Raw genomic sequence first — 12,553 nt, forward strand, 5'->3', positions numbered from 1 at the left:
GTCCGTCGTAACGATTACCCATTTCGGGATGTCCAAAGGAACACCCTGGAGAAGATGAGACAGGTTGAGCCACCACGAGAGACTGTCCTTGGCTCCCTGCGGGAGAGGAAGGATGGCTTGGAAGTCCCTGGACACCGGCGTCCAGCGGGAGAGCAAGGTGTGCTGTAAGGGACGCATATGTGCAAATGCCCAGGGGACCAGATCGATGGTGGAAGCCATGGATCCCAGGACCTGGAGGAAATCCCACGCCATTGGAAGCGAGAGACCGATGAATCTCTGTATCTGAGCTATGAGTGTATGAGCCCTGTCAGGGGGCAGAGACACCTTGTCCAGTGCTGTCGAAATGCGCCCCCAGGAAGTCCAGAGACTGAGATGGAGAGAGGCTGCTCTTGGTGAAGTTGACCACCCAACCGAGGGAGTGAAGAAGCGTCAACACCTTGTCGACCACCCGGTGGCACTGGGCTGAGGACTTTGCCCGAATGAGCCAGTCGTCTAGGTATGGGTGCACTAAGACTCCCTCCCTCCGGAGAGCGGCAGCTACTACTATCATCACCTTCATGAAGGTTCGAGGAGCGGTCGCAAGACCAAAGGGTAGAGTCTGGAACTGGAAATGCTGTCCCAGAATCTTGAATCGCAGAAAACGCTGGTGTGCTTGGAGGATGGGAATGTGTAGATAAGCTTCCATCAGATCCAGGGAGGCCAAAACTTCTCTGGAGGTTACCGCCACTATCACGGAGCACAAGGTTTCCATCTGAAAGTGGGGGAATCTTGAGGGCCCTGTTGACCATCTTGAGATCCAAGATCGGGCGGAAGGAACCTTCCTTCTTGGGGACTACGAAGTATACAGAATAATGTCCCCGGCCTACTTCCAGGGGGGGGACCGGATGAATCGCTCAGAGCCAGAAGCCTGCCGGACTATGAGTTGTTTCTGGACTGGGCCACATGGAGAGGAGACGAACCTGTCTCTTAGCGGCCGAGCAAATTCTAACGCGTAGACATATCTTAGAATATCCAGGGCCCACTGATCTGACGTGATGTTGACCCACTCCTCTTAGAAAAGGGAGAGACGTCCCCCTATCCTGGGGATCAGGGAGTGGGCCGGCATAGCTTCATTGTGAAGATTTGGAGGACGTCCCCTGGGCCGAACCGGAGTGGGGCTGTCTTCGGGCACGAAAGGACTGAGTCCAGGATTGAGATCGAGAGGACGGCTGACGAGGAGCTGCAGTCCTTGCCTGGCGGAAACGACGTTGATTCCTGAATCGGCTTCTAGTGGAATTAAGACCTAGAAGAACGAGGGCGATCCTCTGGCAGTTTGTGTACCTTATTCTCTCCGAGGGACTTGATGATCTGGTCCACATCCTCCCGAAATAGTAGCTTGCCCTTGAAGGGTAGGGATCCCAGCTGCAACTTGTAAGAAGAATCCGCCAACCAGTTGCGAAGCAAGAGGAGGCGTCTAGCCGAGACTGCAGAAACCATAGATCTGGCCAATACTCTCAGAATGTCATATAGAGCGTCTGCTCCATATACTATGACGGCCTCCAGGTGGTCTGCCTGAAGTGCTTCCTCAAGAGGCAACACCTGGGAGCTGAGCAGCTGTTGAAGCCAGCGGAGGCCTGCACGCTGAGCGAAGGAACTACAAATGGCCGCCCGGACCCCCAGGGCGGACACCTCGAAAACTCTCTTAAGATAAACTTCCAGCTTTCGATCTTGAAGATCTCGCAAGGCTGCACCACCTGTTACTGGAATGGTAGTTCTTTTTGTCACCGCTGAGACTGCAGAATGTACTTTGGGAACCTTAAGAAGCTCCAGGAAATCATCCGGGAGAGGATATAGCTTATCCATGGCTCTGCTGACCTTGAGGGAGGTCTCCTCCGGAGAATCCCATTCCTCGGATAACAGTTGAAAGAACGTGGGAAGGAAAGGACCTACACAGCGGACGTAGACCAGCCAGAAGGGTGGTCCCCTTTCTTTGCTGGTGGATTAGGTTCAGGTGGGTCCTGAGGGGCCTCAATGTCCAATTCCTGTAGGATATGTGGAATGAGGGGTCCAGCTCATCCCTCTGGAAGATCCGCAGGACTCTAGGATCATCCCCTTCCAATTGAGCCGTAGTTGAAGGTTCATCCGGATCCAGGTCCTGCTGAGGAACGGACCCTCAGAGTGCTGGAGGTGGTCGGAGGTACTCCTGGTCCTGGGATCGCTGACCCTTGGGCACTCCCCACGGTCTGGGTATTTCCCAAGACCTCAGTGGAATCAGCCATTCTGGGTACCTTAGGAGGAGGGGGCCCTACCAAAAATTCCTGGTGCTGGCCCATTCTGGCCAGGTAAGCATTGTGAAGCAGGAGAACAAAATCCGTGTAAAACGGAGGTGGCCCCGATGGAGGAAAAGGCTCCAGAGGTGGAACAGGTGTCAAAACCAGCGGCTGAGATGAAAAAGGAACGTCCTGCTCTTCTCCTGTTGGCGCCAGAGCAGCCAAGTCTGGAGACAAAATGGCCACCGTTCCCATGGTCAGCGGGATCGGGGCCAGCCCCTGAGCGTCAAGGCGCGCCAGAAGACGAGAACCAGAGCGGCCTGGCGGTTGAGAGGGTCCCTCCCACCAGGGAGGCAAGCTGTGCAAATCCCCTCATGGGAGAGCCTCGACTTGAGCTCTCCACAAGCGCAGCAGCACCTGGACGAACGAGGTATGGGGAACCCAGACGGAGCCGCGAGGAAACCAGCTGTTCTTAATGCAAGAAACAGGCAAGGTATAAAGCTGCGGGAAGTGGGAAAAACCTCTGCTTCAGCCTGTTTTTCCTCACGTTCACCAGGTTCGTGGCTGTAAGAAGCGGGTAATAGCCTCCACTTCAGTCCTGCTCTCTCTCTCTCCCTCAGGGACCCACAGATAGAGGCACAGAGGAATAACGCCTCTGTGCCGGCTGCACAGAGGAAAATGGCGTCTCGGGGCAGCAGGTCGGATAGCAGCCACAGGGGGAGAGGTCGGCACCACTGACTTGCACCCCGGAGAGAGGAAATAACCTGTCAAAAGGAAATAAAAACAACAGAGATGGGAGGGTGGGGAGAGCTGCAAATAGTACTGCCTGAAAAAAATAGAATGCTCCCACTAAAACAGGAACGGAGGTCACAGGAGAGCTCTCCAAATAATTCCCTCAGAAAATTCAAAGATTTTTTTTTTTTTGTAATTAGACTTGATCCATCCAAAAGAAAGGAAAGCTGAGGAAAATAGAGAAAATTCCTAAAATAGCTTTCTAGTCATCTCAGTGGGGAACGAAAGCTACCACTGTAATCTGCTGGAGTCAAGAGAGAATACTGAGTATTAGGAGAGGGCACACTACCTTATAAGGAAGCATTCTTCAAAGTTCTTAATTGACTCCATCTGCTGGAAGGGGAAGATAACCCACTGTCTGGCCTGATCCTGGTACGTAAAGGGAACTTGCATCCTCGGGTGCGGAACATTGGTCCATCTTGGAATTATGAATCTAGTCCTTGGAGGATTGTTTGAACCACTAAAGAGAGCTATGGTTAAGGACTTGACTCTTAAGTGGTTTTCTTAGTGGCTATTTGTTTAGCCTGAAGAATTTCGGAGCTCCAGGCGCTGTCGTGTCAAGATCCTTCCAGTAGATGCCTTCTTTTCTGCCTGAGATAGTCTCAGCGTTTTCATTTTAGACAGTGGAAGCTTTTCTGGATTTGGATTCCTCTTCACCTCACTCGGGTGGGGGGAGCTTATGGTCTTACATGGAAGGTGTGCATTATTGAGGTCTCTAGTGGGGGAGAGTCCGCCCCTCGTACTATTGCTTTGTATATAGTGCGGAGGTTTTCAATGCTATTCACTTTTATTAAATTTGGGAAATAAGTTTTCCATTGTCTTTTTGGACAACTTCATCTTCTTCTAGCTCTTTGTAGGGGAGGAAGCTTGCTTAGAAGTTTATGGTTGTTGCTGTCATCTTGGTCGATACTGAAGGGCTGCAGGTGGCACACTTGGTTATGTACAGGGTCAGTGAAACTTTCTCAGTCTCCATCTGCTGGCAGAGAGGCAAAACTGAGGAGTCTGGACTGATCTGTGGTACTACAGCAATGAAAATTTACTACAGCAAGAACCAATTTTCCTTTCCCTGTTAAAGTATGCAGTGTTAAATTATTAGTATGTAACATTTAGCTGCTTTTATTTTGGTTGTAGGGTATTGATCCATTTTCTTTAGATGCCCTTGCAAAAGAAGGAATCCTAGCTCTGCGCAGAGCAAAAAGGAGAAATATGGAAAGGTCAGTTTCTTAAGAAGTAATTCTTTTGCTCTGTTTTTCATTTTCACATTAGTTTCCCATTGATTCGGCTCTTGTGCCTGTTTGAGTTTCCCACAACGGTTAAAGTCACAAAAGTGTTAGATACCCAGTGAGGCAAAACACAATTTTGGTTGGGAAAGTTAATTACTGCCTCCAAATAATTCAGACCAGATGTTTCTCACAGAATGGTTGATATGTTGGTATTTTTGTGTGTTTGTTTTTGCTTGGTATTGAAAATAAAAGATAATTGTTCCAGATTGAGCCTGGCGTGTGGGGGAACAGCCATGAATTCTGTAGAAGACCTCACTCCAGAGTGTTTGGGACATGCTGGTCTTGTCTATGAGTACACACTGGTATGTATCTTAAACCATTTTGAGGTAATATCTGCATACTAACCATAAGGCTTAATTATCACTTCACACGCAGTTGATAATGCTGCGCTATAGCCTTTTTAATGTATATGGAATGAAAGGGAATGGACAGAGGCCCCCACCCAACTCCCTTAATTGTTTGCTTGTCTTCCCATATCAGATTTTCAGTGCATGTCAGTGGGTCTAAGGTGATCATGGCAGTTCATTTGTAAGGGTTTCAAAGAATTTATCTATGTAATCCTTTTTTTTAATCTTGTAATAGTTTTTGATAGATGAGTAATATTTCCTTACTAGCAAAGGGAATCGCCGTGGCAAAGTGAAGTCATCCTGCATCTGGGAGCTTCATTTCACCCCCTCTACAACACATGGGTCTTGGCAGTTCCAAACTGAGGATGGCCTACTCTTGCCTTATCAATCACACAATATTGGCTCTTATACCATATGTATTCCAGGTACCCCAGTTGTAAACAATGTTTCAAAATGTCGGTACACCTGGTCTTCTCGTAACGTTTATTAAGAGCAAGCTAACGTATATTTGTGGGACCTCTCCTCTCAGGGTCCTGGTATTTTTACCAGACTCTATCTCATGGTTCTGGGTCCATTTTGCTTTATATTTTTTTGGTATTTATCATTTTTCACCAGTCACCATTTTTTTTAATTAAATCTTTTTTTCTTTTTTCCAAAACCAATGAACATAGTCACTTTTCAACAGTCACTGAACTGAACATCAAAAGTACTTATCTGCACAACCCAACACGATCGCGTTTCGGACCACATTCCTTGAGGTCCTGCTTCAGGGGACAAAGATTTTCATCATTTTTCTGTGACTAAATAACCAACAAGAAGAGTTCAATAGCTGCATTCAATCATGTACATTTGAATGTACATGATTGAATGTACATGATTGAATGTACTCTTCTTGTTGGTTATTTAGTCACAGAAAAATGATGAAAATCTTTGTCCCCTGAAGCAGGACCTCAAGGAATGTGGTCCGAAACGCGATCGTGTTGGGTTGTGCAGATAAGTACTTTTGATGTTCAGTTCAGTGACTGTTGAAAAGTGACTATGTTCATTGGTTTTGAAAAAAAGAAAAAAAGATTTAATTCAAAAAAATGGTGATTGGTGAAAAATGATAAATACCAAAAAAATATAAAGCAAAATGGACCCAGAACCATGAGATAGAGTCTGGTAAAAATACCAGGACCCTGAGAGGAGAGGTCCCACAAATATACGTTAGCTTGCTCTTAATAAACGTTAAGAGAAGACCAGGTGTACCGACATTTTGAAACATTGTCTACTCTTGCCTTAGCCATGATCTGTAATGCATCATGGAAAAGCATGAAATGTAAATAGTTTGTAAAAAGTTGTTTGACTGGAACCGTTGTCACAACAAATACTTGTTTATATATGATCTTATCTTACTGGTATAAAATCAGACTTGTTTACTTATTTGTGGTGGATTAATATTATGTATTTCAGAGCTTTTGTATTTAGGATTTGGCAGATTGATTTTATTTTTTTTAAATTGTTTGGGGGATGTTTAAGCAGTTATCTAATATGAGACTAGTCCTTTTAATTGCTATGAGAGCTAGCACAGGACGTTTACTTTTATGTACTTTGTTCTGATAAGTGTATAGCAAAATTGCATATCCCCTCTTCTTGCCCAGGGTGAAGAGAAGTTTACTTTCATTGAGAAATGTGAGAACCCACGCTCAGTAACCCTGCTGATCAAGGGGCCAAATAAGCACACACTCATGCAGATCAAGGATGCAGTGAGAGATGGGCTGCGCGCTGTCAAAAACGCAATTGACGATGGTAAGCAAGGGGTTCTTCCAGATTTTTAGATGTAGTTGGCATACTAATTTTTCACCTATTTTGAAGTATTATCCACTATGATACCTAGATCTTTTTCCTGGGTGGTAGCTCCTAATATGGAACCTAACATCGTGTAACTACAATAAGGGTTATTTTTCCCTATCTGCAACACCTTGCACTTGTCCAAATTAAATTTCATCTGCCATTTGGATGGCCAATCTTCCAGTCTCATAAGATCCTCCTTTAATGTATCACAATTCGCTTGTGATTTAACTACTCTGAATAATTTTGTATCAATCACAAATTTGATAACTTCACTCATATTCCTTTCCAGATCATTTATATATATATATATATATATATATATATATATATATTGAAAAGCACCAGTCCAAGTACAGATCCCTGAAGGACTCCACTGTTTACCCTTTTTTCCACTGAGAAAATTGACTATTTAATCCTACTCTCCGTTTTCTGTCTTTTAACCAGTTTGTAATTCACAAAAGGACATTTCCTCCTATCCCATGACTTTTTAATTTTTTTGGAAGCCACACATAAAGGACTTTGGATTTTCAGAAGGCGTTTGACAAATACACTACATCTACTGGTTCACCTTTATCCACATGTTTATTATTCCTTTCAAAAAAAATGAAGCAGATTTGTTAGGCGAGACTTCCCTTGGGTAAATCCATGTTCACTGTGTTCCATTAAATCATGTTTTTCTATATGCTCTACGATTTTGATCTTTAGAATAATTTCCACTATTTTTCCCGGCACTGAAGTCAGGCTCACTGGTCTATTGTTTCCCGGATCGCCCCAGGAGCTCTTTTTAAATATTGGGGTTACATTGGCCACCCTTCCAGTCTTCAGGTTGATTTTAATGACAGGTTACAAATTTTAACTAATAGATCAGAAATTTTATTTTTGAGTTCCTTGGGTACCCTAGGATGCATACCATCCGGTCCAGGTGATTTGCTACTCTTTAGTTTGTCAGTCTGGCCTACTACATCTTCCAGGTTCACAGTGATTTGGTTCAGTTCATCTGACTCATCGCCCTTGAAAACCATCTCTGGAATTGGTATCTCCCCGACGTTCTCATTAGTAAACACGGAAGCAAAGAATCAATTTAGTCTTTCTGCAATGGCCTTATCTTCCCTAAGAGCCCCTTTAACCCCTCTGTCATCTAACGGACCAACCGACTCCCTCACAGGTTTCTTGCTTCGGATATATTTTAAAAAATGTTTATTATGAGTTTTTGCCTCTGTGGCAACTTCATTTCAAATTCTCTCTTCGCCTGTCTTATCAATGTTTTGCATTTAACTTGACAATGCTTATGCTTTATCCTATTTTCTTCAGATGGATCCGTCTTCCAATTTTTGAAGGATTTTTTTTTTGTTAAAATAGCAGTCTAGGGATGCTTTGGTACATCCCACTTGTCTGGACTGATCTGGGAATGTTCAGGAAAGGAAATTTGGTTCTTTCCTAGCGTGTAGCCAGATGGACTCAAGACCAGTGGGTTATGTGCTCTTCTGCTAGCAGATGGGAGACTGAGTCAGATTTCAAAGCTGACGTCATCCTAGATGTACCCTTGCAGTGACCTCAGCTCCTTAGTATCTCTCAGTCTCCTAGCAGATGGGGATGCTATCCCCACACCAGCACGGTTTTAACAAAATTGCAGCACAAAGAAGACGTTATTACCTTCACGTTAAAGTGGTTCGAACCCCGCTCTCCTGCGGTGACACCTAAGGGTTCCTCCCCCAGTTGAGAATTCCTGAGGTGATTTTCAAGATCCCTCAGTGGTGTGCCTTGTCCAGTAGCCGGCTTCCGGAATGGACTTACCTGCTAAAGCGGCTGAAAGGCAGCGGGTGCATAGCCGAGCACGGCGGTTAAGGCTAAAGCCCTCTCCCCCTGCAGCTGGAGACCGGCCCTGCATGCTGCCGGTAAGCACAGAGACCAGGTAAGCAGGAAACTTAATCTAAGGTCTCCGGACTCTGCATGCCGTACTGAATCCGTTTTCCATCCGGCGAGGTAAATAGGGGAGCACCGATCAGGTTGAGCAGCCTTCATTAGGCTAGGCCCTGTTTTGGCACGGTGGTCCTGACATGTGGAGACCCTCTGTGGCGCCATCTTGCGCACGGGAGGCTTCGGCACCATCTTCCCCTCATCAACCGTCTGTAGTCGCGGGGCAGGCCGGACCGTCTGAGCGCCAACTTGTACGTGTATAACGTAGCTGCGCGTACATAACCATGCATAGCCTCGTGCTTATAGCCATGTGCGCATCTAGGCGCATTATCTGTGCGATGTATACTCGGAGACAATGACACCGGCGGCAAAGAAGCTTAGAATGCACTCCCTTTGCACAGCCTGCCACAGCAGAACCGCACAGCCTAAACTGGAGTCCTGCCTGTATCAACACAATAGGAAGCCCATAGAGGACCATCTGAGGATGGGTCAGGAACTACCTCATCCGACAGCACCCCGGATCTAAGCAGTGACTGCAAGCCTTTGTTCAGGTGCAGGCAGCCACGGCTGCGACCCGGGTGGAACCCCAGTTGGGAGCACCTGGCCCTCCCGGCCCTGCTTGAGTGCTTCGAGACATGGCTCACCTCACCAAGAATTTCCCTGACAGGGACCCAGACACCACAGATGATGGTGGCTCACTGGAGGAAGGGGAAATTCCTCCAGGCCTGGAACCATACAGACACATGCTTTGCTTCTTCCACAGGGACGAATTGCCTGCCCTTGTCTCCCAGACTCTGGGGATTCCAGGCACGGACCCTATGGCGGAACCAAAGAACCCCATCTTGGTGTCCCTTCGTAAGGCCTAATGCTATTTCCCAATGATGGAAGCCATCCAGGAACTTATTGTCCTGGAATGGGATGTCCCGGAGGCGAACTTTGAAGGAGGTCGGGCCTTGGAAGCCTTGTACCCTCTGGAACCAGCAACCAAGGAACACCTGCGTTTTTTGAAAGTGGAAGCCATGGTCTGCGCAGTCTCGAAGCAAGCAACCATTCCCATTGAGGGAGGGGCGGCATTGAAGGATGCTCAAGATAAGACGATTAGAATCTATCCTTAAGCAAGCCTTCGACGCAACAGCAATGATACTACAGATTGCTTGCTGGTGGCACGCTCCTGCTTGCTTCTCTCGAGGGAGGCAGATAATTCCGGAGCGTATGCCAGAGAAGCGATTGAACCTGCCGCAGCCTTCCTGACGGACGCAAGCTCAGACCTGGTGTGTACCTCAGCCAGAGGAGTAGCCTCGGTAGTGGCGGCCAGAAGGCAGTTATGGTTGCGGAACTAGTCTGCAGATGCAACTTCTAAGGCGAATCTCACAAGAATGCCCTTTAAGGGATCTCTCCTATTCAGAAGTGAATTAGAGAAACTAGCCAGCAAGTGGGGTGAATCTCCAGTGCCTTGGCTACCGGAAGACACAGGAAAAAGATCCCCGCGTCCTTCTACCAGAAGAACTAGGGGCAGAAGCTCCCAACACTTTCAATCCTACAGAAATTTGTCGTTCCAGGTACCTCGTCCCTCCGGGAAGTCCCAGCCTTTCGGAACCGACAACCCAAGAGAGGAACAGGTCCGGGGGCAGGCTCGATCCAAGCTTCCCAATGAGAATGGGCCAACCCATCCACAGGAAGAGGAAATAGGGGGTTGACTTTTCCTCTTCTACCAACGATGGGTCTAAATCATGTCAGACAAATAGGTACTAAACATCATTCGAGAACGTTACTCTCTGTAGTTTCACAGCATCTCTCGGGACAAATTTATGATATCACCCTGCTACTCCCACCTCAAAAGACTGGCTCTGGAATCCACTCTGACAAGACTACTCAATCTGAAGACTATAACTCTGGTACCTACACTCCAGCAAAATACATGGTGTTATTCCAGCTATTTTATCGTTCCCAAGAAAGAGGGGTCTATCCAACCCTGGACCTTAAGAACATCAACCGTCATCTGTGGATACTACACTTCCGCATGGAGATGCTCCACTCCGTAATAATGGCAGCAGAACTGGGAGAGTTCCTAACCTCCCTGGACCTCTCCGAAGCCTACCTTCACATCCCAGTCCATCAAGACCACCAGCGTTTTCTACGTTTTGTGGTATCGGGACACCATTACCAGTTCAGAGCGCTACCCTTCGGCATGGCAACTGCCCCCAGAACATTCTCCAAAATTATGGTAGTCGTGGCAGCAACACTGAGGAAAGAAGGGATCTTGGTACATCCTTACTTGGACGACTGGCTGATCTGGGCAAAGTCTTCAGAAGAGAGCCTTCAGGTGACCAGCAGAGTCCAGGCCCTCCTTCAGGAACTCGGTTGGTTCGTAAACACCGACAAGAGCAGTCTGCAGCCCTCTCAGTCCTTAAAGTACCTGGGGGCCCATTTCGACACCAAACAGAACAAGGTCATCCTCCCCCCCCCCCGAAGAGGAGAAACAGATGGAACAATTACGACGATTGATAGTCCCATACCTTGGGGCGCATAGTGGCTATCTTCAGGTCCTGGGGCTCATGGCATCAACTCTGGAGGTAGTACCGTGGGCAAGGGCTCACAGGCGGCCACTCCAACGCTCCTTACTGTCACGCTGGAACCCACTGTCCCAAGACTACTCTATTCGCCTCCACCTACCAGCAGAGGTAGGTTCTCAGCTTCAGTGGTGGCTACAGGAAGACTAAGCAGCGGAGTAAGCCAATCCCCACCGAACTGGATCGTGCTCACCACAGATGAGAGCCTCCGAGGGTGGGGAGTCCAGGGACAATGGACCAAGGAAGAGGCAAACTGGAATATAAACCACCTGGAAGCTTGAGCGGTCAGACTAGCATGCCTGCAGTTCAGCCACAGGCTCCAGGAGCAAGCGATCTGAGTGATGTTGGACAATTCCACAATGGTTGCCTACATCAACTGCCAGGGAGGAACCAAGAGCTATCAGGTGTCTCTGGAAATAGACCCCCTTATGGAATGGGTGGAGTTAAACCTACAAGGGATCTCGGCCTTCCACATCGCAGGAAAAGACAACGTCACTGTGGACTTCCTCAGCAGGGAAAGCCTGGACGCAGCGGTGTCTGCAGTAACCAAAAAGACCACCATCCCGGTGACAGGAGCAACAGCATTTCGAGATCTTCAGGACCGTAAGCTTGAGGTGCAACTTAAGCGCATTTTTTAAGTTTCTGCGCTGGGGGTCCGGGCTGCTATGTGCAGCAGCTTTTCTTTACATGCAGGACTTCGTTGGGTCCAGTATCTGCAGACCTAGACCGAGGGGTACCTTCCCTTCCCGGTCTTGTTTCTGGGGGAATCGCAGATTCCGAGCTTTTTGTTTGTTCGTTTGGGATCCTCCTCCAGACAATCTACAGGCAGACAGCAATCTTAGTCTCAGTCCTTTCATGGCCATAGGTTCAGGCGATCCGGAGCCTCTCATTTCCCCAGAGGAGTTAAATCCTCTCGATGAAATGCGGCTGGTCCATTCCTCTGTTCCGCTGGTGGGTGGCAGACTGTCTCAGTTTTATGAGGAATGGGCCAAGTTAACGTCGGATCAATGGGTCTTCACGGTGTTAAGACAAGGCTACGCTTTAGATTTTGCTCGGCGCCTTCGGGATCGCTTCTTAATCTCCCCTTGCTCCTACGAAGAGAAACGTCAGGCGGTCAGGGACACTGTAAGGCACCTGATCGTCTTGGGTGCAATAGTTCCAGTTCCCCCCCGAGCCATTTACTTTGTGGTTCCAAAGAAGGATGGCACCTACCTGCCCATTCTGGACCTGAAGCGAGTCAACAGGTGCATTTGTGTTCCACGATTTCGCAAGGCCTCGCTAAGGGATTGTCCTGCAATTCGCCATGTGTGCAGGTAGCGGCTCTTGGATGTTTCCGTGGTAAGTTACAAGGAGTTTCCTTGGCCACGCATCCTAAAGGGGCGAATCATCTGCGTCCTCCGCTTAAAAGACCCTGTCCGTCATGGAATTTGAACTTGGTTCTTTTAAAGCTCTGTGTAATGTGCCGTTCAAGCCCATAAAAAGGGCTACTTTGAAGGATCTTACTTTAAAGGTGTCGTTTCTTATGGCTATTTTTTCGGCTCGCAGAGTGTCGGAACTTCAAG

At 47.7% G+C, this 12,553-nt stretch overlaps 1 protein-coding gene across 1 annotated transcript in view; it reads left to right on the forward strand.

The window, feature by feature from the left end:
- CCT6A (chaperonin containing TCP1 subunit 6A) overlaps positions 1–12,553 on the forward strand; it is a 44,532-nt gene that overhangs the window by 9,131 nt on the left and 22,848 nt on the right. The window contains exons 8-10 of the mRNA XM_029612310.1: positions 4,173–4,255; positions 4,530–4,626; positions 6,312–6,459. Coding sequence (XP_029468170.1) covers positions 4,173–4,255; positions 4,530–4,626; positions 6,312–6,459 — 328 coding nt within the window. The remainder of the gene's footprint in view (positions 1–4,172; positions 4,256–4,529; positions 4,627–6,311; positions 6,460–12,553) is intronic.

The sequence above is a fragment of the Rhinatrema bivittatum genome, chromosome 8 (assembly GCF_901001135.1).
Source record: "Rhinatrema bivittatum chromosome 8, aRhiBiv1.1, whole genome shotgun sequence".
Lineage (NCBI taxonomy): Eukaryota > Metazoa > Chordata > Amphibia > Gymnophiona > Rhinatrematidae > Rhinatrema > Rhinatrema bivittatum.